At 35.3% G+C, this 24,056-nt stretch overlaps 1 protein-coding gene across 1 annotated transcript in view; it reads right to left on the reverse strand.

Annotated features, from left to right (window-relative positions):
- LOC130051586 (N-acetylneuraminate lyase B-like) overlaps positions 1–24,056 on the reverse strand; it is a 44,729-nt gene that overhangs the window by 11,691 nt on the left and 8,982 nt on the right. The window contains exons 2-6 of the mRNA XM_056153605.1: positions 23,553–23,617; positions 12,530–12,600; positions 11,962–12,049; positions 10,415–10,469; positions 4,828–4,903 (exon numbers count right to left, since the gene is read on the reverse strand). Of these exons, the coding sequence (XP_056009580.1) occupies positions 4,828–4,903; positions 10,415–10,469; positions 11,962–12,049; positions 12,530–12,600; positions 23,553–23,617 (355 nt within the window). The remainder of the gene's footprint in view (positions 1–4,827; positions 4,904–10,414; positions 10,470–11,961; positions 12,050–12,529; positions 12,601–23,552; positions 23,618–24,056) is intronic.

A 24,056-nucleotide genomic window follows, 5' to 3' on the forward strand; every position in this document is an offset into this window, starting at 1 on the left:
CGTTTTCAAGATATGGCCATTTGAATTTATAAAAAAAATTTGCAAATTCAACATGGCTGTTACGGTGTTCCATACCGCATTAAAGACGACACATTGTAAACACAAACAACGGGATAGGGACTTCGCAGAGAGGACATTTGTGAGAAATACGTATTAAAAAAAATAGAAGGCAGTGTATTATAGAAAGTGGTACATAATTTTAAATGTCTACATATTCATGTCATACAAAATTATACAGTGTATATACTACATGTACATTCCCAAAATAGCAGTAGACATTAACGGCAAACTGACAACTCAACTGTATGACAAACGGGATGATTTCAGTTTCTCCATCGTCAACTTCCCATATTTGTGTAGCAATATTCCATTATCACCTGCATATGGTGTTTATATATCTCAACTGATTTGATATGCAAGAGCTTGATCTGGATATAGTCAGTTTTTAAGCTACTGACACACAAGATTTCAACAGTCTCGATTGAAGTCAGCATTTCGCAAATTCTATGGTCGTTATAACGATCTAGTTCGTCAATACAACCTCGCATTGGATCAAATGTTGTCTGACGTGTTTCATACTGATTGTTAAACCGTTCTTGGCACACTGATTTTGACTGCGGATAACTCCGTTTACCTGATCAGGATATAGGGCTCACGGCGGGTGTGACCGGTCAACAGGGGATGCTTACTCCCCCTAGGCACCTGATCCCACCTCTGGTGTGTCCAGGGGTCCGTGTTTGCCCAACTATCTATTTTGTATTGCTTGTAGGAGTTATGAGATTGATCACTGTTCGTTATCTTCACCTTGCATGTACCTATTAACATGTTCAATACTAAATAAACAGTATGAATTCGAAAAACTGTTCATTCCAAGATACTATAATCCATAGACCCTATATTTATATGATATATCTGCAATCTTGAGTTAGTAAATATAACTTTCAACATAAAAATCTTTGACCACATTTTCATGTCTTCACACGATATATCTAATGTATGGAAGCCCATAAATGTATATAATCAATAAAAAGGAAGCACATGAATTACTTTTGAGTATACAATGCAAAAATGGGGGAAACCCTGATAAATAATGGCTCGACTATTGAAAATCGGACATATTACAAACAATAAACTAATTTATGAATAATTTAGATTAATGAATTATATCAATCTACAATTGTAAAATAGATAAATATATCACACGTAATATTGAACACCTTTTCAATTTTCAGCTTACTTATAAAGATATCACATAAGACAGAGTCCCAAGAATAATAAAGGCATATATTGTTTGCTAGCTTTAAATAGTGCCTTGCATGGTTTCTATCGCTGGTGTTATAATAATTTACAAATATTAGTTACTAGAAGTAAAACGTGAGCATTGACGAAGTTACCCAGAATCAAGTGAACTGTAAGACTAAGAGACGTTCACTCAACCTGTGTTCACTATCGACACTTTTCCACGCCCATAAATGTCTGTTCTGTAACAAAGGAACTCAAGTACAAGGAGAAAACACAGTAGAAGCCATTTAAAAATCTCTGCATAGAATAAAAGTGACTATAACACAATAAATTAGTTGGTTGATTGTATATTGTTTAGCGTACCGCTTGAGAATTTTCACTCATATGGAAGCGTCACCATTGCCGATGAAGGGCTACAAAATTTAGGCCTATGCTCGGCGCTTACGGCCATTGAGCAGGGAGGGATCTTTATCATACCACACCTGCTATGAAACGAGACCTCGGTTTTTGCGATCTCATCCAAAGGACCGCCCCATTTAGTCGCCTATTACGATAAGCAAAGGGGTACTGAGGACATATCCCTTCTAACCCAGATACCCACGGGAAAACTATAAGTAAAGTTTAGAATATTGATTTGGTTGCTAAAGGGGCAATGTTTTATCCAACCTAAAGAAAAACGTACACTAAGTCCGATGATCTAAACAAGTCAGAACCTAAAATTGATATAATTCTTGAGCAACATGGAAAGGTGTTTGACTTTATCCGAGCATATGGAGATAAATATCGTGTAGAATTATGTGGTTGAGAGTATGACAATGCTCAGAGAGAGATACTTGTCATTTATCCCGATTCATATACATGTAACAGTGATTACAAAACTTGAAACCTAAATCACAAAGAAAATTTGGTAGCAAAACTCCAAAGGCGAACTTATATAATCTGCATGTGTTGTTACTGCATTTGCGTTAGCCCTTTTAAGTCAAAGAATCTGTTATGATAATCAAAAGGCAGATTACTGACTGCCACAAAATTGCCATGCAATAACTTACCATGGCCACTTCTCCATCATCTCTGAATACATGTGTATATAATATCTCATTGCATGTCTCTCTCAAGTCGTATCAGACAACCCATCTTATTTTCCCAAATCGTACTCTCAGGACATATGTGTCTCAGCTATGGATGGCAAATTGATATTACCTAAGCACCTCACGTTTAAAATGACTATGCACCATCTGACGAGAAGTACTAAGTTAATTACAGTATCAAACATGTTATGTCACTGTAGATTGATTGATTGTATCTTGCTTAACGTCCCTCTCGAGAATTTTTCACTCAATACACATGGAGACGTCACCAAGACCGGTGAAGGGCTTCAAATTTAGGCCTTTACTCGGCGCTTACGGCCATTGAGCAGTGAGGGTTCTTTAGCGTGTCACACCTACTGCGACACGGGACATCCGTTTTTAAGTTCATCTCCGAGGACTCGTGACATTCACACCTGATGCCGAGCGTTTGGTGATGGTACTGTCACTATCTATTTTAACTACTAAGGTTTGCCACGACCGGTTGTAGAAGTTGCTCACAGACTCAAGAGTTTGAAACTACTATTTACAATGCGATTACAAATTCTGGATTAATATTGCATGCAAGAATATCTCTTCCAAATAACTCAGTAATTCATATACTTCGTCTTAATGTCAAACAACTTGATATATATACAAGGGGTTAAGTTCTTTAATGCAAAATATATTTTTGCAAATGTCCATATTGTGTTTGTAAGATTCTCGAAGTTTTCCAATTTTAAACAATACAGTACTTTAATTACAAATTTCATGAGTTTGCTCCAAAACTTGAAAAGGTCCCCTTGCATTAATGTCAAAGAATCTTATTCACAATTAATGGGTTACATACTTTCAAAAAATAACTGTTTTCAAATGTCCATATATGATCTGAAGAACTTTTAAATTTTTCGGCGATTTTTAGAGAGAGAGAAAAAATCGTGTTTAGCCCCAGAAATCGTAAACATGATCCCCAATTATTTATGTCAAACACCTTGTCAATCAAAGGGTCACATACGTCAATGACATCTATATCGGATGTGAATAGTTTTTTCTAGTTTTCCGCTATTATTATTATTATTTTTTTATTTTTTTATTTTTTTTTTTTTACAAATTTTGGTTTTTGTCCCCAAAATTGAAAAGGTCTCAATGTTAACAATCTGATTTATAGTTAAAGGGTTACAGACTTTCAGAAAATGATTGTTTTCAAATGTCCATGTCAGTTATATAGGATCTGAAGGAGTTTTCTATTTTTCTATTTTTCGTTGAGTTTTAAAGAAAAAAATCATGTTTTAGCCCCAAAACTCGTAATTCCCCACACATATTTATGTTAAACAACTTTATATATAAACAAAGGGTTTCATTCGTTCACAAAATACTTGTTTGCAAATGTCAATTACATCTATATCGGATCTGAAGAGTTTTTCCAGCTTTAGGCTATAATTTTTACAAATTTCATGTTTTTTGCCCCAAAACTCGTAAACACCCCCACATAGAAATGTCAAACAACCTGATTTATAATCTAGGGACTATGTACTTGTTTGCAAAAATCCCTAGGGGGTCCCCCATTACCTTTACTAGCCCATTCTTTCAAACACAGATGAAATGAAGAACTGGGTCAAAGAGGACGATATATTTGTTGATAGTGGTTTCTGGAATTCAGAGTCAGTATTGAATGACCTCGCGGGTACGTTAAGGCAGGTTATGAAAATCGTTACTGGCATAAAATCCGCAAAACAATGTGATGTCATAATTGACATAATTTAAATAAGCATATCTCCAAGTGTATATTAAATTTCGATTTTATTTTTAGGTAAGTTTTATTTATGCATAAAATAAACCATGCAGCTACTAAGATCCAAAACAATACGAGATGTTATACTGCTGTCGTGTAATTTGTGTCTGATCAATATGTAAGTAGTTTCATGACGTCATAAGTATACACCGAGTGACGTTGATACATATAAAGAATTTGTGAAAGTGTGCCATGTCAAAGAAAGGTGAAGAAAACGAACAGTGATCAATCTCATAACTCCTACAAGCAATACAAAATAGATAGTTGGGCAAACACGGACCCCTGGACACACCAGAGGTGATATCAGGTGCCTAGGAGTAGTAAGCATTCCCTGTCGACCGCTCACACTCGCCGTGAGCCCTATATCTTGATCCGTAGTCAAAATTAGTGTGACAAGAACGCCCTAACAATCAGTCAGACACCATTTGACCCAATGATAGGTTGTATTGGCAAACTAGATCATTATAACGACCATAGAATTTGCAAAATGCTGACTTTAAACAAGACTGTTAAAATCCCTGCACCATAAACTTGTTTGTCAGTAGCTTGTCTCGATTTAAAAACTGATCATACGCAGAACAAGCTCCTGTATATCGAATCTGTATATAAACACAATACAATGTTATCATGTACTTTGTATAACCTGGTATTAAATAAACGTTTAACTATTACAAAAGAAAATAATTTTACACAACTCGTTCTTATTGCCTGACTAAGTCTTCCTCTTACCTGTACTTTGAGGTTTAAAAAACAATGGCGGAAGTGTTGCTATGGCGTCAGCCCCGGATTCATCAGCATGCTTTGCCTATCGTGATATATATATATATATATATATATATATATATATATATATATATATATAACAAAAAGAATCCAGTATTTCATTGATACAGTAAATATATCCAACAACAAAAGCCAGAAAACACAAAACTCGAATAACATTTCACTGCTACAAGTATGACTAGTGAAACGAACAATTAGATAGTCAAATTTTCGGGACCTTTCAAGGGGCAATTGGAAAGGTTTACAGATGAGGGCTAAAATACATACATGTATAAACGCTAGTACCACATGTAAAAGTACACTCAATTTACTAAATTTTTACACTGCAAACTTTTTACTCAATGCTTTAAAGGAAGCAAATTTGTACACGCCCTATTCGTCCAATGGTCTGGTCTGCAATGATTATGATAATACATAGATGTGGAGAGAAGTAAATATCAATAGTTTGCAAAACTAAATTATGTAGCATTTAGGTAGGGTTTATACAGTGTATTAACATTTTTGAATAGTTTTTCTTAGGTTTCACGTTTTTCGTCTGTTGTGTCTTTGCAGAATTTATAAATTGGAAAAAAAGTAAAACTCAGATTAATGTTTTGGTACAGTTTCTAATGTGTTTGCTTACATAGGTACATATACAATCAATGTACAATGGTACTTAGGTTCTCGGATCTGTTGTCGGTGAACGGTCATATGGTGTCTTAATGTGTCTCCTGTCTGGCCGATGTAATTCTCACAGCATCCGGCGCAGGTAAAAACTGTACATATTTGAGGAACCAATATTTTTCAATGACGTGTTTACTGTATATTTGAAGAAAAATTCGGACCCTTGTGTAGTGTACGGGCACGTAGCGCATCTTAGTTTCTTGCGTATTGATGATGGAAGGTTCTTTAATATTACTGGTAAAAACAGGATCTGGTAAGAGAATAACTCTCGTACTTTTTTCATGTCTCGGTCTGAAGGCTACTTTAGAAGACCTTCCGGATTTCTAAGGTCATGTTTTGGTATGACACAATTAATGGATTTATTTTTCACCGTAAGAAGGTCGTTTATTTCTTTGATTTTGCTTTGGTAATTCCGTTTTCAATTATTTCTTAAAGAAAATGTCTTTGTAAAATTAACCTATATTATTTCCGCGAGACGAGTGTCCAGGATTTCAGTGTCCGATATCATCTTGCAAAGACGTCTAACTAAATTATATATATTATACAATTCCAAAGATGGCCAATGTCACAAGAACAAATATCTTGGTACCAGTAGAAAGATCTTGTCACAAGAAATGCTGATGTGCAATATGGAATCTCTAATTTAAATTTACCATTTAGAAGTTATGACCAATGTCAATCTGTTTAAAGTAGGTCAAACTCCAAGGTCAATGTCACATTGTAAAAAAAAAAGTTGGCACCCACAGTAAGGTCTTGTCACAAGGAATACTCATGTGAAATATCAAAGCTGTATCACTTACTGTTCAAAAGTTATTAGCAAGGTTAATGTTTCAGACAGAATTATGGATTACAGAATGACAGACAAGACAAAAACAATATGCCCCTGATCTTCGATCTCGAGGGCATAAACATCATTAGTTGATCTTCACCTCTGTCACATATGATAAAGCAGTTGTCTAAATATCATTTCCAAGATATTCTAATAAAAGTTTCAAACTTTTATCGGAGTACAATTTTCCTTCTAAAAATCCAAAAACTAGTGTTACATAATTTGGCGCAACTTTGGTTCCCATTGCCATGTCTAACGTTTGTCTATCAACCATTTCATTAAAATAGATACAGAGCAGAAAAAAGAACATGAAACCAAAGAAAAGCTGTTTATTTATTATATATACTAAATGAAACCCCGTGCTTACATATTGCATAGAGGAAGACATTCGTTCTTAATTTCAAAATTTGAAACTCAAAATTGTGAATGTGTTTATACTGGTAGTTTTTTGTCCCGTGCGACAAGTTAAGGGCAAACCAATGAATACACGTCGTTTCGTCTCGTCAAACGCAATAATCGAAAACATAATGCACTATATGAATGACAAATGGAAAAACTGCTATATTGTAAACAGTGGACTGATTTCTTGGTAGTGTACAATCTAATTTCGGTAAAATGTTTTAAGTTTAAAGTTTGAATGCCCAAACGTCCCAGTACAGCCCCGGACCATTCGATATCTGACATATTGGACAGATTTCAACTTATTACTTACTCAAGATCTGTGTCATCACAAAACATTTTCAACCAAAATAAAGACTTTTTTGTGTTTATCCATATGTTTGTACTTGAGAAGTGAAGATAACGAACAGTAATCAATCTCATAACTCCTATAAGCAATACAAAATAGATAGTTGGACAAACACGGACCCCTGGATATACCAGAGGTGGAATCATGTGCCTAGGAAAAGTAAGCATCCCCTGTCGACCGGTCACACCCGCCGTGAGCCCTATATCTTGATCAGGTAAATGGAGTTATCCATAAGCAAAATCAGTGTGCCAAGAACGGCCTAACAATCGGTATGAAATACGTCAGACAACATTTGACCCAATGATAGGTTGTATTGGCAAACTATCTTGTTATAACGACCATAGAATCAGCAATCTGAATTATTAAACAATCTGCAAGATATGATAGACAGCCGATTATCCGCGTTCCAGCAAAATATTCAACAGATATCAGCGTCTCAAATTAGTAAGATAGAAGACAATCTGAATGAACATTACGTTTTTCGGAAAAAGGGAAACGATGACCAATATAAACACGAGACACGCGTGCTAACTAAGTTGAAAGAAGCCAAAGAGCATTTGAACTGCGAAAATAACGAGGGAGTGGAGTCCGCAAAAAGCAGCATCGCCGAAGGTGTTGAATTAGTTAAAAATCTTCAGAATGTCATAAAGTTGGCGGATTCATCCCAACTTGGGTGGAAAGTCGTTCAAGAGTACCAGGCTCTTGAACGACTTTCCACGAATTTTGCTTACTCTGCATTATTGCCGCGGATACACAGGTTTCCATAGTTTTTTCAAAGATTTGAAAGATTTTGTTTTTTATCTATGGTATTTCCTGGGCGGCAGAGGAGGCATATATTAGTTTGGATGCGTTTATTGTGCATTTTGTTTTAGATATGCAATGCCATTACAATGCAATTTAAGGTTTTGTTATATTTATATAAGTGGGCATAAAGTGTAGTGAAGTGTGGACTTCATATGATACACCAATCTGTACAAAACGGGAATGATTTTCAATTTACATATTTACCGGTGATTATGTAATAATTCTCATCATAATCACTATTAGATTCAGATTCGAAGTATTTATCATATTCTACACCTTTCCCTATTTTGACAACAATATTTGTATACGGTGTGACCGTTGGACCGAGCGAAGCGTGAAATGGCGTGTCCCAAGTGGTAATCCGTTAAGTGCGGTAGATTATGATTCATTTAATATATATATATATATATATATATATATATATATATATATATATGAAATTTTCCTTGCGCTAAACAATCAGTAACATCTCAATATTAAAGGGGTTTATATGGGGACAGTAGTTCTACAGAATCCACCTATTCATTGAACACGGGAAATAAAACGCAAGGCGACGTAAACTGTGCATTGTGACGTCACATTTAGCCTCGACTTTTTTTCTCTTTTTCATAGCAAACAGTTATAAACAACAATACATCCCGTATGCAATAAGGGACTTTCAAGATACGGATCCACTCTGACTTTAATCGCGCATTGACCGTAATTTGTAGGGCATGTCACTTCCGAATTACAATAACAACTAAGTAAACAAGCATGGAATACTTCAGTTGCTTTCAAATTCCTGCATTTAAATGTTATCTTTGAAAGAAAGGAATCACTACAACCATTTTATAGGAAAATGCATTTGATTAAATTATGTGAGTTGGCGAAGAAAATAAATCTAGGGAGTATCTTGAGAATGTGTGTTACCTTTAGAGCATTGCTTCACAGGCCCGTCCGAGCTTCCCTCGGTATAATTCAAACTGTTTCAATTGCGTTAATACGAATGGATTGAAAGATTTGTTATATAAGGCATGATTATCATATCATTTTTCAAATAATGAATGAAAATAGATATACATGTACATGTATATGTTAAAGCATCGAATAAGGCCCGTAAGCTTCTTTTCACTTAGGTTTTTCATTGTGATCGTGTCAAACCCTTTGCAGAACGTTTTGGATTTTAATTAATCCAATGTAAGTTTGTTTAATTTGTATATACCCACGTGTCAAGTGCATAATTAATTTTAATTCAATTCAGATTAAAACAGTGTAATTTAATCCAAATGTAAAGACCCATACCAAATGCTGAATAGTAAAATTGAAGGAATTTGGGTTGCTCTACAATTATTAAATACAATTGCATGTATCGTCATTCAAGTCGTATGATTGATTCAAACTTTCTATATTGTATTTACGTATGTAATATACATAAATATAGCTTCCTACGAACATATGATAATCATTTTATGAAAACATACATGTACACCCTATAAAAGAATTTTGAGGAATATTATTTAATCCGAACGCGGATCCAAATTTGGCCCCAAACGCACCGTGTCCTTAATGGATGTGTCAGATCGTTGGTTTCGGGAGGGGTGTCCTTCGTTGAAGTTCTTCATAAAATGATAAATATGGGCCTAGTCAAAACTATTATAAGTATAACTAACACTGATCACCCATACAATTTTATGCTGATCATTTTGTAAACCAATCCCCCGAGAATATGCGATTGGTTTTAGACCTAAGCGTCTATAGGGATGTAATGCCTCGTTGATGGCGCTTCGTTCAATGAAATTACGAATTGAAGAAACGCACAGGCATATTTTATTTATTAATAAATTATCGAAATTTATATCTTTTGTAAGATAAAAGTCAAGCATCGATAAACAACGGATTTACTTTATATTGTCATATCTTATTAATAAGTTGTCATTAAAAAAAAAAATGGCTTAGATCCACCAAAGCGTGTCCACCACTGTACTCTTATTTTTGCTATTACTGGATAGTTTATCGAAAACGAAAGTAGGTTTTTAATCAAATTTACGACATTAACTAATCAAGTACGATTCCATTATACCTTACGGACTTCACCTCACATATGAAACAATATCAGAGGTGCAAGCAGTAACTCTGAAGGAAAGCGTTTCGGAGTTTATTGACAAAATTTGTTAATTTATAAGTATATATATTCAGTATGCAATCCGTTTATGTCATCGAAAGTTCTTATTGACAATAAAGTTGTAAGGTATTTAATAGATATAGACAGGGGATGCTTACTCCTCCTAGGCACCTGATCCCACCTCTGGTGTGTCAGGGGTCCGTGTTTGCCCGACTATCTATTTTGTATTGATGATGGGATTTATGAGATTGATCATTGTTCGTTATCTTCGCCTTTCATCAGTAACTGAAAGGTTTTTCCCCCAGAATACTCTCGTATACAACACATACATATAACATTCTGGATTAGAAAATATGCATACAAAAAGTATAATCATACAAATACAAACCAGTTCCTTGCTTTCTCGAACGTTCAGAACACCAACATGAGCAACAATTTTCAATCTAAAAGATATATCACGTATGTGGAATGCTAATTAATATAATTATATTCAATTATTTGTATCTATCTTCTTCAAATATTTGTACCTATCATCAAAGTGGCAGGGGACAGTTTGTTTGGTTCTGAAACGTGGGTAGGTGGTATACCGGTATAATATAAACTTAGATCGATATCCATTGAATTTGAAAACTTCGTAAACGATAACATACTTCAATATTTATTTACAAAACAAAATATAAACTATCTAAAATGAGCTTCTGTGATAATGTTTAACCTTAATTATTTGTGAAACCTTTTAAACACACTAGACGAAAGAATTTGATCATTAAAAATGAAAAACAAACTGGCCGGGGGGTTGGGGGGGGGGGTTCGTGTCATAAATCGGTCCCTTTAAGCACTCGGTTACACTTGTCATGTATCCTAGAATTACTCTGTACATTTTCACACATTTAACATCACTTCCAAGATGGGATATTTTCATTTCTGTTAATTTGACCGGGCTTATATTTCGAATTTATTCCCTGTTACCCAAATCAATTGCACCAAATGAATTGAAAATAGACTTCATACCTTTTTTTTAATAATTGATCGAATCTACTTGTAGGTTCAAATATATCATATCCTTGGGGGCTTCACTCATTACTTCGTTCATATGGCGTTCATTCCTTGAGAATTCTACCCCCAAGTCTATGATAGGTTCTTTCTCGTATATATGTTACTTTGGTATGTGTGTGTTAATGAAATGTCTTGTATATAATGGTATTACTTAACCTATATAGTGCCTGCTGAGAGCGGCCCCAGGTATGTTTCAGTCAACTATATGCTTGCGGGTATCGGCCTGCTCACGTTTCTGTTTAGAAGTAGTCTGCTTTGATGCTTGCTGGGATCGGCCCCGGGCATGGTCCAATGAGTGTATGCCTGCTGGGATCGGCCCCGGGTTTGATTCGTTGCTAAGACCCGCTGGGATCGGCCACGGGTACACTTTGTAATTAGCTTTTTACATAGTTTTCTAATTAGGTCACGTTTGATAGTTATTTGGTTAGGATTGTAACGAGTAGCCCCCAGAACGCCAAACTTCAATTTATGTTTCATGTGTGGTATTTATACAAGAGGTATTGATATGTCCATGTATGTAGTTTTTATATGTAGGGGTTTTTCATGTGAACCCAAATAAACTCTAAACTTAAACTCTATTGGTTGTTTATAAATCCAGTTAGACATATCATTAATCATTGATAATATATTTTCAATTCAGTTGGTTGAATTATATCAAAATAGGTACGACTATTTGAAAATAGGTACAAATATTTGAACTAAATAATGTTGATGTTCCTTTTCATAAAGTTTTTTTAATGCAAAAATTTGCTACGTGATGATAGAAACTTTCTATGTCTGATCTGATCTTATCTGATAAGCACAGGGCAAAAGGGATCGAGACAGAGTCAATTCTTTGAAACTTATATTTTTCAAACAAGTTAATGGTCCAAGACTTACCTTCCTTTCGAAACTTTAATCCATTTTTCAAGAATAATTTCCCTTTCGGGTTTCGTTAAAGATTTCCCCTCTCCTGTAGTTCCATTAACTTAAAAGATTAAGAAATTGTGTATAAGAAAATAAAGATGAAAAGTGGGGTTGTATTGGAGAATTATCTTTCCAAGAACTAGTAGTTTAAAAAAAATATACATGTACATGCAAGTTTATTCCAAATATCTCAAGGTAATCTAATATGAGACCACTTTATATCAATAAAAATATGCTACAGCTGAGATGCTGCCGAACTTAAACTGTCAGCGAAAAAAGGAATATATCAGGCAAAGTCTGGTCTCAATTTTCCCCATAGAGCTACTGCATAGACAAGCTACATTGTCATTAACCTTCTTATATGATGTGTTCATGTCAGGGACATTACATCACAGTAGAAGCAGTTAGATATTGATAGGATAAAGATACGGCTAATGTTACATCTGGATTCCGAATTTCGATATTTAAATACACTCCAGGTACGTCAGCAGGACGAAGTTAAAAGAGCGAAATTTCTTATGATACAAAACAATAATCTTACTATAGACAGCTTTAATGTTGTTCTTCAACAAATATTCACAGTATGGCTCAATTTTGGATAACTCAAGTTCTCTGAAACAAAATTTAGACAAGTGTTGGTAAGGATTGAATGACATAATATGATTCTACAACATGATATAATTCATTTCAATTCTCACCTTATCATTCAAATCAACATGGATTAGAATCTTATACGAAGTAGAGTTGTCTCTCTGAGAAAACGCTATCGATACGAAATATGATTAAATATCGGTACATTAGGCCATTTTTATTAGTTGCTTTACGGATCTATTTTAATTTAGGATGTCCATTGGGTGGCTTCAAAAAGGCAAAACAAGGTTCAAAGTTCACACACCTTTAATTCATGTACATGTATTTATCATCTTCATAAGCCTAGACTTTTCTCACTTGCGGAGATGTATATTCATGCAGAGTGACAATGATACCAAATTATTTTCTGTCGTTAATTGGTATTTCTCACAACAGGAGGCCTTTCCTTTAAGCAGAAAGAGCCAGTTGGACAGACAGTGCTATATTTCTTAATGAATGGTAGCGGACAGACATCTTCATTCCTACTACCGCCATATTACTACAGAAAAAAACAAACATTTGCAAATGGAACACACTCCTTCAAAACAATTGCAGTTCATTCTAATTAGTATTTTGTTTAAAAGATTCAGTGCATAACAAGACATAAAAGACTATGATATTTATCGTCGAGTGACCAGTTTCGGTGACCTTAGTGATAAACCGCGATTTTCTCATTAATCACTTGGATTAAATAAATAAATAACTCATCTACCTTTCAAGTAATTAAATTCCTTTACTTTCATCCAAAGATTCCAACTCCATTGGTACGTTAATTAAATATATTTTCGTAACAAAAAACATGTCACTTTGTGCTCCTAAAACGGTGACGTCACCTATTTCGGTGACCATTGTTGATATAGGTTTGCCAAAAGTTTGTAACTGTTAAAACGTATATACAGGAGGAATGTGCAACTAAACGTCAATGAGTAAAATAACATAGTGTAGAATTCTAGACTTTTGGTATACTTTATATTAATTTGAAGGTTTGCTTGAAAAAGTAATAAGTAAATGGGCTTATTTTTGGAGTGCTCGTGTTGATTTTTTGCATATTCTCCTTCTAGTAGTTCATTTTCGGAAGAAAAAAAAATTGAAAACGTACTCTATAAATGTTTGCAAATACAACGGCGAAATTGATGACGCAATCTGCACCCGGAAACGACAATTAACGCGCACACGTACACAGAAGGTCACCGATTCTGGTCAGTCAACGAAATAGGGCAGTCGACGATATTATTATTATATGAGGTTTCTATTGGATTGACATATTCTTGCGATTCCCGCAAAAACAAAAACGGAACAAAATATTTGGAACAAAACATAATACAAGGTCTCCGAGATCTTCTCACTTCTTCACCCGTTTGGTCCAAGTTCAGTCTCTCTGAACAACACACCACCTAGTTCCTCTTTCCACACTTTCTACAATTTATGAAGATTCTCACCTAGTTTGAAAAAAGAACACATATACGTATATGTATTCACATTAAACACCTTCCATACATGTAGGAAAAAGAATAAAATTGATTGATTGATTGTATATTGTTTAATATCCCTCTCGAGAATTTTTCACTCATATGGAGACGTCACCATTGCCGGTGAAAGGCTGGAAAATTTAGGTCTGTGCTTGACGCTTACGGCCTTTGATCAGGGGGGGTCTTTATCGTGCCACACCTGCAGTGACACGTGACCTCGGATTTTTCGGACTCATGCAAAGGACCGCCCCGTGTAGTCGCATCTTATGACAAGCAAGGGGTAATGCGAATCTATTGTAATCCGGATCCCTTCGGGACCTTTTACCAAATAATCAATAGGGGTCGTCAATTCATTAGGATGTACCAGTGCACCGAGTTTGGTGTCAATCGAGCAAATAATTCTCAAAATATAGTGGAGACAATATATTAGTACAAAAATAATTTACTACTGATGAATTGCATTGCTAAAAACTCCTTTCTTCATAAAATTAAAATTTCAGACAATAATTTATGTACATTTTGTAATTGTGAAGCAAAAACAATAATTCACATATTCTATGATTGCGTATATGTCAACTTATTTTGGAATTATTTTGACCAATGGTTCAATGTAAATGAAAAGGATTATAAAATTGCAAGAAGAATTGTCTTACTAGGTAATACAGAAGGACGGTGTTTAGAAAATTTTCTTTTATTGATATTAAAAAAAGTTTATATATATATTGTTCCAGATCACAAGGAATTAGGCCAAAATTTTCTGAGGCAGTGAATTTATTTAAGTACTACAGCAAAATGGAAAAATACCGTGAACATGTGTTTCAATGCAAAACCAAAATACTTAGTAAATGGTCAATATACGATATTGTGTATAACAAGGGATGAAAAACCAAAGCTTTATAGGTTATATTTGTTATTATTACTGTTAGTATCATTTTGTTGATATGTTTATTTTCAATACCTTTCAATTATGCTTAGCTGTCAAATAATACATTACAATTATAGTTATGAAGAACGTGATTTTGTATGCCATTGGAAGATTGTATGCATGTGTGTGATATCATGTATGTAGATGTTATTGTAAATGTCTGAAAATAAAGTATTCTAAAAAATATATTAGTATACTATGTTCAGTTTGAACATTTACCACGTGAACCCAAAATCAATAGCTGGGGGTTCATCTACTCATTACGATACAACAGTAGGTTCACCAAGTCTGATGTCTGTCAAGGAAAGGGTTCTCAAAATACTGAACGGACCATATCTACGATGTCCAGAGTATGATTTATTGTTTGTATATTGTTCAACGTCTCTCTGGAGAATCTTTCATTCATATGGAGATATGGAGACGTCACCAGTATATTGACCCTTGACCATGAGACATCAAAATCAATAGGGCATTTCCTCAAGAGGTAGAAAATTGAAAAGGGTTATACATATGTATCATAAATGGATAGTAGTGTCGAAACAATTCAAGTTATTGAGTGGAAAATATGATGATATTTCTACATCAAGGGTGAATTGACCATGTGACCTCAAATCAATAGGGTTATCTACGCCTTTGGATGTACCAGTATACCAAGTTTGGTTTCAATCAAGCAAATAGGGACCATCTACGCCATATAATGTATCAGTGTATTAAGTTTGGTTTTAATCAAGCAAATAATTCTTAAAATAGTTTCTAGACAATATATTACTATGTCCAGTTTGACCCTTGGCCCAAAATTCATAGGGTTCATCTACTCCTTACGATGTACCAGTGTACCTAGTTTGATGTCTGTCAAGGAAACGATTGTCAAGATATTGAGCGGCCAATATCTTCCTATGTCCAGAGTGGAGAAACACTTGACCTTTGACAGTGTGATCTTAAAATCAATAGGGGTCACCTACCCCATACGTTAATCTGTCAAGCAAAGATTTCTTCGATATTGAGCGGACAAGACTTGGTCTACGGATCGACCAACAGGTGCAGAACAGTATGTGTCCAGTACACAACACAATTTAGAGGTACATGTAATCATGAGGAGGGTATGAATGAGGAGACCTGTCCACACATTGGCTTCAATGCGTCACTTGATCGTGCGCAAATGATCAGTAAATGGTTGAGAGAAAGAGCAAATTGAAAGGAACTTTAATTAAGATTGACAACAGTTTAATATTTTTTACAGGTAGTGAGACTCTTAAACATAATCATATAAGCAAATACTAATGTTACATGTAATGCGTATCCCATGACTATAATAAGACAACTATATTGTCACCAACTCATGGATGCAAAGATCACATTCCATGCAGCGTTTTTACCTACATGTATGATAGACTTGGATGAATCCCTAAAACATCTCTTAAAATTGTGTCAAATTCTATCATGCATCTAATACAAATGTCAAATCATACCAAAGTTGAAAGTACCATTTCTATTGTGACCGACCCCCCCCCCCCCTCCTGGGGGTTCTATTTCTAGACTTATTATTACTCAAAATATCACAATCACACGGAAATTGAGTTTAGTCCCCAGATACTGATTTATACCAGAAAGTATTCGTTTACAGTAGTGTATTGAACTTCGAATGGTAGTCTGATTCACCTGATACATTTATATAACCGACCTTATTTCAGGTAATTCACTGTGGTTTTGTTGACATTCATTAGAATGTTCAAAGAATTCTTTGCTTTGGAATACGTGTGAGTTGCTTTTACAACAATCGCATCAATAACAAACAATACAAAACAACGTTACAAGGCGCTTTCATTAAACACTTTCAACTGTTCAATGTGTATTTTAAAAAATAAAATAGGTTGAACATGTGCTTTTGATATGTAAGACAAATGCAATTTACAGTTCACTGACCCTTACAACTGACACTGTCTGTCAGACACTTCATGCTGAAGTGGGGTGTCTGGCGAGGTTATCGTACCAGTAACCTCGGATTCTTTCGTCTTGGCTTTTATTTTCTCTACTAATCACATTCTTCCATTCACCAACTACATGTACATCATATATGACTGCCCATCCCTGGCGCGAGCAAAAATGGTCTTACCTTCAAACACGTACATGTAATCGCCGGTTTGAACAAAAAAACAACAAAAAACAAGAGGCCCACAGGAAAAGTATCACCTCTCCCAAGGGCTATGCTTAGAAAATGAGTCTTGTTCTGAATATCTAAACTAAATTCTAATGTTCAGCAACAGTATAAAACAAGATATGTTCTTAAAACTTAAATGCCCTCAAAAGTGCATACACTGATGAAAGGCTTTACATAATATAAATTAATAGGTATATTAACATCAAAAGATATGACTTATTTGGACCCATCCTAGAATTAAAACCCTGGGTTGTGAAATTCCCAATTTTTTGTTCATCCTTTACTGCTATTCCTAAGTATGCATTCAGATTTTATACAATATCAGCAAACTTACACATAAACACTATTTACCAAGTTTGGTCCCACCCTGGAGGTCAGATCCCCTACCCTGGGGATCATAAAATTAAAATTTTGGTAGAGGCGTTCGTGCTCTACATCATTATGCATTTAATTTTTCTTAAACATGTGCGGTTCTAGAGAAGATATTTTTGAAAATTGGTCAATTTTGGACCGTTTTTGCCCCGCGCCTAAGACCCCTGGGGTGCAGGAATTCAGAAATTTACAATTTATGTCCCCTTGTTCCAAAGATGCTTCATACCAAATTTGATAAGAATTGGAATGGTAGTTATGAAAAAGAAATAAAAAAATTATGTTGTTCACACTTTTAATAACTGATCATTTTGTCCCCACCCTGATACCAAAAACCCCTACCCCTGAGATCATCTTGATTTATTGTACTGAGTATTGTACGGAAGCACAGAATCGTGAAATATATGCAATGTCGATTTGTTGAACAGAATATAGGGAACTTCTGCCTCGCTCTTGAGCTAGCTTTATAGTGATTTCTCTTGATCACGCAAATTAAGCAAAGACGAGCTTGTTCAAATCGCTGCACGTTACAAAATGGTGACAGTGTAGTGACTCGGGTGTTTGGCTGTTCAGAGGCTTGCTTCAGGTAGAGTATGTTTGGAGCTCTGGGGCTGTGTGTCCTTATACGCACGTGGTTTCGTCCTGGGCCGACTTTGGTTGTTGTCGTGAACGACAGATGCTTTTGTTAAAGAGGTGTCAAAAATCATAGAAGACCCAATGCTAAGCTTCAGGATGAAGCCTCCCTGAGCAGGGGAAGTGTAGCAGACAGTATGTAGGGATTTTGTTCTAGTGATATGGTAGAGTATCTCTCTAAGCAACGGCGAGCGTGTTCAGATCGCTGCATGTTACAATATTATTACGGTAGGCCTGTTACGTTTCAAACCACTTGGACTTCTTTCATTTATCTGACAATTATCGAAACATATTTCACACATTGCTATTGATTCATTTCATTGTTTGCATGCATACCTGGATTTTTAATTCGCACAGATACTTTGTTAAAACATTACAAAAAGTCATTCAATTTTGCATCATGATAAATCAAATGTAAGTTTATCATGCAAGAGTTTTGCATTTTACTTTATCATGAAAATGTATGACGTTGTTGCACAACTTTATTAAATCAAACACACAGACACAACACAGAACATGATAAACGTACCTACAATTCGGAATTTTTATTTGAACAATATTCTGTTCACTAATAAGTGAATGGGATTCAGCAGCAGGCATAGCCTATTTCAGCCCTCTCCCTACTTCGGGATTACATATGCATCTGCACTAATGCAGATATGTAGCTCTCTGGGGAAATATTTGGACATACCAGAGAGCTACAAATCCACCCATTATAAAAACCTCCGATTTACGGCGTAGGTCGCTGTATTCTTGCATCATAATATAAAAAAATCCTAATATATTTTCCCAGTATACCGTATTTCTGTCCAAACATTTATTAAAGCCGCATGTGAACCCAAAACGCATATCTTCAATTGATTCTGAGTGTAGAGGTAACCATGTTAGGTAGCAGTCAATTCGAACCCCGTTGATTTTTATATCTATTCATTCTATCCAATATGAAGTACGTAAATATTGAAAAGTAATCCTAGTACGTCATGAAAGCCATAAATCTGGTCCCCTTTCTCCAATTAATCTTTTCAATACTGACATATAAAAACAGAACTTGGCGGGGATGGAACTGGAATTGTTTCATCTACATGTAAAATATTTAACTAACAAGAGACCCACGGCATAGCATTGAAGAAGATCTATGCTATTTTTAAATGGTTTACACATAAACACTAAATACTAGTTCCTAGTTTGGTCCCGTCCTGGAGTCAGAACGTCTACCCCGGATATCATGAAATTTACAATTTCGGTAGAGGCCTTCCAGCGTTACATGACCAGATTTTCTTACAAATGTAAGGAAGATTTTTAACATTATTCAATTTTTGCTCCATCCTTGCAGATGTCCTCAAGTTTATACTTTACCCCCCCCCCCCTTTTTGTCCCAAAGATGCTTCATACCAGATTTGAAAAAAAATTGAATGGCAGTTACAGTATCAGGAAGACGTTAAGAATGATCAAGTGTTCACGCACGGCGACGGATGCTGACCAATTGCATTAGATCAGGTGACCAAAAATATTTATGGGGATATTAGGTCACATAATCTTTACTGTTTTAGAAACAGTACAAGTATGGAAATGAACCGGAACAACTCTATAATGTTTGGACAACTTGACCATTTCTGTACATCACTTATTCATGTATACAGATATGTCACGAAAAAGGTTTCCGTATAGTATGCTCGTGTCAAAGTCAGCCGCTGATTGTAAAAGTCAGCCCATCTCGCAAAAGTCCAGTATGAGGTATCAATATGAAATGGTGGATTCTGAAGATGACATCCTGTTCTCTCTGTAATTTCTGCACCCCTTGTTCATTATAAGCCTTTTGATTTTGCAAAATGTTGACCTCCTCATAACATTATTGCATAATACATTTTCCGTTTTCCGTTCCGTCCTCCGTTCTATTTTCCGTTCCGCGTTTTAGCAACACCTCAGCCATTATGGTAAGATTTGTTTTGGCGGGCTTCCGTTTTAGGGAAAATTCCTTTAGTATTCAAACTAATAAAAATATTGGAAAGAGATATCTCTTTCTCTTTGAGAGATATCTCTTTTTCAACGATTAACGAGATATCTCTAATACTTTGAGAGATATCTCTCTAGGAATTCTTAGAAAGATATCTCTTTCAAGGTAAAAGAGATATCTCTTTAAGTGAAAGAGATATCTCTCTAAGTGAAAGAGATATCTCTTAAAGTGAAAGAGATATCTCTTAAAGTGAAAGAGATATCTCTTTTTTAGAAAAATATCTCTTAAGATTAATAGATATCTCTCATTTTAAAGAGATATCTCTTTAAAATAAGAGATATCTCTTTAATTTAAAGAGACATAATATTTTTCGAATAAATAGTAAAAGGCCTTGCCATACAGACGGCAATAAAAAATGTGGTAAATAGAATTTTTGTGTCTGTTTTTTTCCCCATATCTACAAAAATAGAGTATGTCGGAACCGTAAAACAAATTATAACATTTGAATATGAAGCATGGATTTACTTTGGCAATACTAACAAGTTGTGATACTCAGGATACATTTTACTGTGTTCTCCAAACGAAGTTTCTTTATCATTGCTATTATTATCAAAGTAATTATACGGATTATTAGGTCTTCCGCTTTCAAAATAAATACCATGATAGTGATTATATGGTTTATTCTCACAAGATGTTTGGGAACGTTTTTAACCCTGTTTTTTTTTTTCTTCTTATCTATTTTCTCTTGTACTTTCTTATCCAGGAGTGTTTCCGGAAACTACATAAGGCATTAAAATGAGACCTTTTAAAGATGATAATGTAACAACTGCAGATGTGCAGAACGAATGTAATTTTTCTGAACATGCTTGCATGTGCATTGGATTTTGGTATATTAACTTTCGAATGAGTCTAACTTTTTTTCCCAATGAAATTGCCTGATGTTTATGTCTTAGGTCTAAAATGAGTCTCTCAATAGATTGGCAAGGTAAAAATCACCAACCTGCACGTTCATGCACGTTTGCTTTGTTTTGATTGGTTAATACTAAATCGTCAATAACTCTGTTATGAATGAAGGGAATTAACTCATATTCACAGCATTTAGGGTGTCCGGGTAGCGTAGTGGTTAACACCCTCGCTACAAAGAGAAAAAACACACTCGCTTCTAAAAGAGAGAATAAAAAACACACTCGATTCTCACCGACACGACCCAAGTTCGATCCCCGTGATCGACAGTGGTAGTATAGTGGTCGCCCACTCGGACACGTGGACTTCCTCCGGGTACTCTTTGAAGGGCCATAACCTTTTTGTTTTTCGTCAAATCATTTGAAAGTTTTGTTGTAAATGTATCATGGTACTGCTTACTGTCCGCAGTGGTCAAAATCACTTGCCATCACGTTCATGCATGTGTGCTAAATTCTGATTGGACGATTTCAAAATCACCATAACTTTGCAATGATGGAAATTTTTTACTGCTAAAATCAAGTATTGTTCTAAGATATTTTTAGATTTCAATAAAATGTTTTGAAAATTTATGTTGATGATACAGTTTTGAACTCCTGACTACAAGCAAATGCACGTGTGTTCGATATCAATAGACTAATATTCAAATACCTTCAACTCTCTTCTGAAGAAGACAAGTGGAATGATATTGACTTAGGGACATACCATGAAAACCTAGAAAGTAAGATGATTAATGGTTATGCAGTACACACGCAAGCGGGTGTATGTACGTGCGTTGTCTTTGGGTCTTAGAATTTGGACTCGCATTTATTTCCTCGATCATTTTTCATTGAAATCTTTTGAAAATTATCGTGAATTCATATATAAAAACAATGTAACATATCCGCATGTTCAAACTACTCAAAAGCACATGCATGCAGGTGTGTTGAATTTTGATTGGATTATGTTTATGCGTCCATTGCTTTCGTCTTCTGATGAAATGGTCTGAACGTTGTGATATAGGTACAGTGTATATATTGAAACACTTCATTTAGTGGTGGTGTTAGAATCACTGCTATTGCGCATGTACTTGTGGTTAATTTTGATTAGATAATATTTAAAACTGCTATGGATTTCTTATTTTGTAATGAATTGGTTTAAATTTATACTGTACATACTCATGTTGACGCTTTACGGGTTGTCATGGTGGATATTATTGATCATGACCAGGAAGTACATGCATGTTGGGTCGATTTGGAGTGGATAAAGCTGTAATTTGTAAAGCTCTCTAATAAATGAAGGAAATAAAGCCAAATTTTTGCTGTATATAATGTTTATTGAACGAAACTCAACGAATCGATGAAATTTACTAAAGCAAATGACACCACTTTATATACGTGGGGGGTGGGGGTGGGGGGTGGGGGTCCGTAACGGCCCCCGTTATATGTAGCATTTAAACTAGTCTCTTCTGAAACTTAAAACAAACTTGATGACTTTTCCGGGAACGTAGTACCTTAGACTAGGTACAGTTGCCGCCAGGTTGCGATGGACCAGAAACGAATAATATATTAGGTCACTGTGTCAGCACTGGCATTTTAATTGAACCGAAATCGGATGCATCATCATAAAAATGGCAGCATTTTCATTCCCATACTATTCCAGAAGCAGGTACATTGCATGTTACACCCCAAATCATCGCCCGTCCCAAATCGTCGCCAGCGACGATTTGGGCATAACCTCACACCCTAAATTGTCGTCCCCCTTGCTGCAACTATTTGGAAACATCATTTACAAACAAACTGGCCCTGTTTGTTAACTCCTCCTGGGATGTATCCGACAATAAATCCTTTTCCTTTTTGTTGTAGAGTCATTCTGCTGATCATGGGGTTGTTAGGTCTTGTGCACCGCAGATTTGTTAGTGACCCCATATTATATTAGATTACACCTGTTAGCCGCCGTTTGGACACTCGTGAAAACCTCGAGAAACACCCACCATTTCTCTTTATTTTTCAATATTTTGTTTAACTCGTTGCTTGTTTTCTCTCTCTCTCTCTCTCTCTCTCTCTCTCTCTCTCTCTCTCTCTCTCTCTCTCTCTCTCTCTCTCTCTCTCTCTCAACACCCATCCTTCCTCTCTATTTTTCAATATATGTTTGTTTGTTTAACTCGTTGCTCTATCTCTCTCTTTATCTTTAAATAAGTAGATGAACAAACAAACAAGCAAACAAACAAATAAATGAAACCTATGCGCTTTGTCCCAAATAACTTACGTACAAAATGTCAGCTCAATCGGTTTACAAACACCAGAGTGACAGTCGAAAATACTAAGTAGTTCGCTATGATTACAGCTCGCGATCAAGAGATTTCGTCGCCCCTAATGATAGTGAAATATTGTCCCAAATCGTCGTCGGGGCGACAATTTGGGATGGGGCGACGATTTGGGGTGTAACAATTGCAGTATATTTTCTATTAAAAAAAATATTACTCACCCATTCTTATCAAAGGGAGTGAAAACGGCTGGTACGAGTCCTTCCAACCAAAAATCTTTTGGATCCTAAAGAACATTTAGAAAAATAAAATTTTACGTTTGATAATATTGAAAAGTAATAAGGAATGAATATAATTGCATCATGGTCCACTCAGGTGTTAGATTTCCATCTAGAAGTCTATATATATACCTTGATGTCATGCGCAGAGGTTCTATGTCTCCTAAAGAACTTTATTTGGTACGTGTTACAAACACTGTTGTAGTGGAATATAAACATTACCTCATTGTCGAAATGGATGAAAATACTTTCATCGATCTTAAAATATTTTTGAAAAATAAAATCCTCGCCCATTGGGCTAAATTTAACCTCGCGACCTAAGGAATTATATTTCTACATGTATAACAAATTCGTCCTCCGCAGTCTTTATTTTGTAATCATAAAGATATAATTTATTTGTCTGTTTGAATTTTTAAAATTAGCTTTCTATGCATTTGTTGGGAAAAA

This window comes from Ostrea edulis, chromosome 2 (genome assembly GCF_947568905.1).
Source record: "Ostrea edulis chromosome 2, xbOstEdul1.1, whole genome shotgun sequence".
Classification (NCBI taxonomy): domain Eukaryota; kingdom Metazoa; phylum Mollusca; class Bivalvia; order Ostreida; family Ostreidae; genus Ostrea; species Ostrea edulis.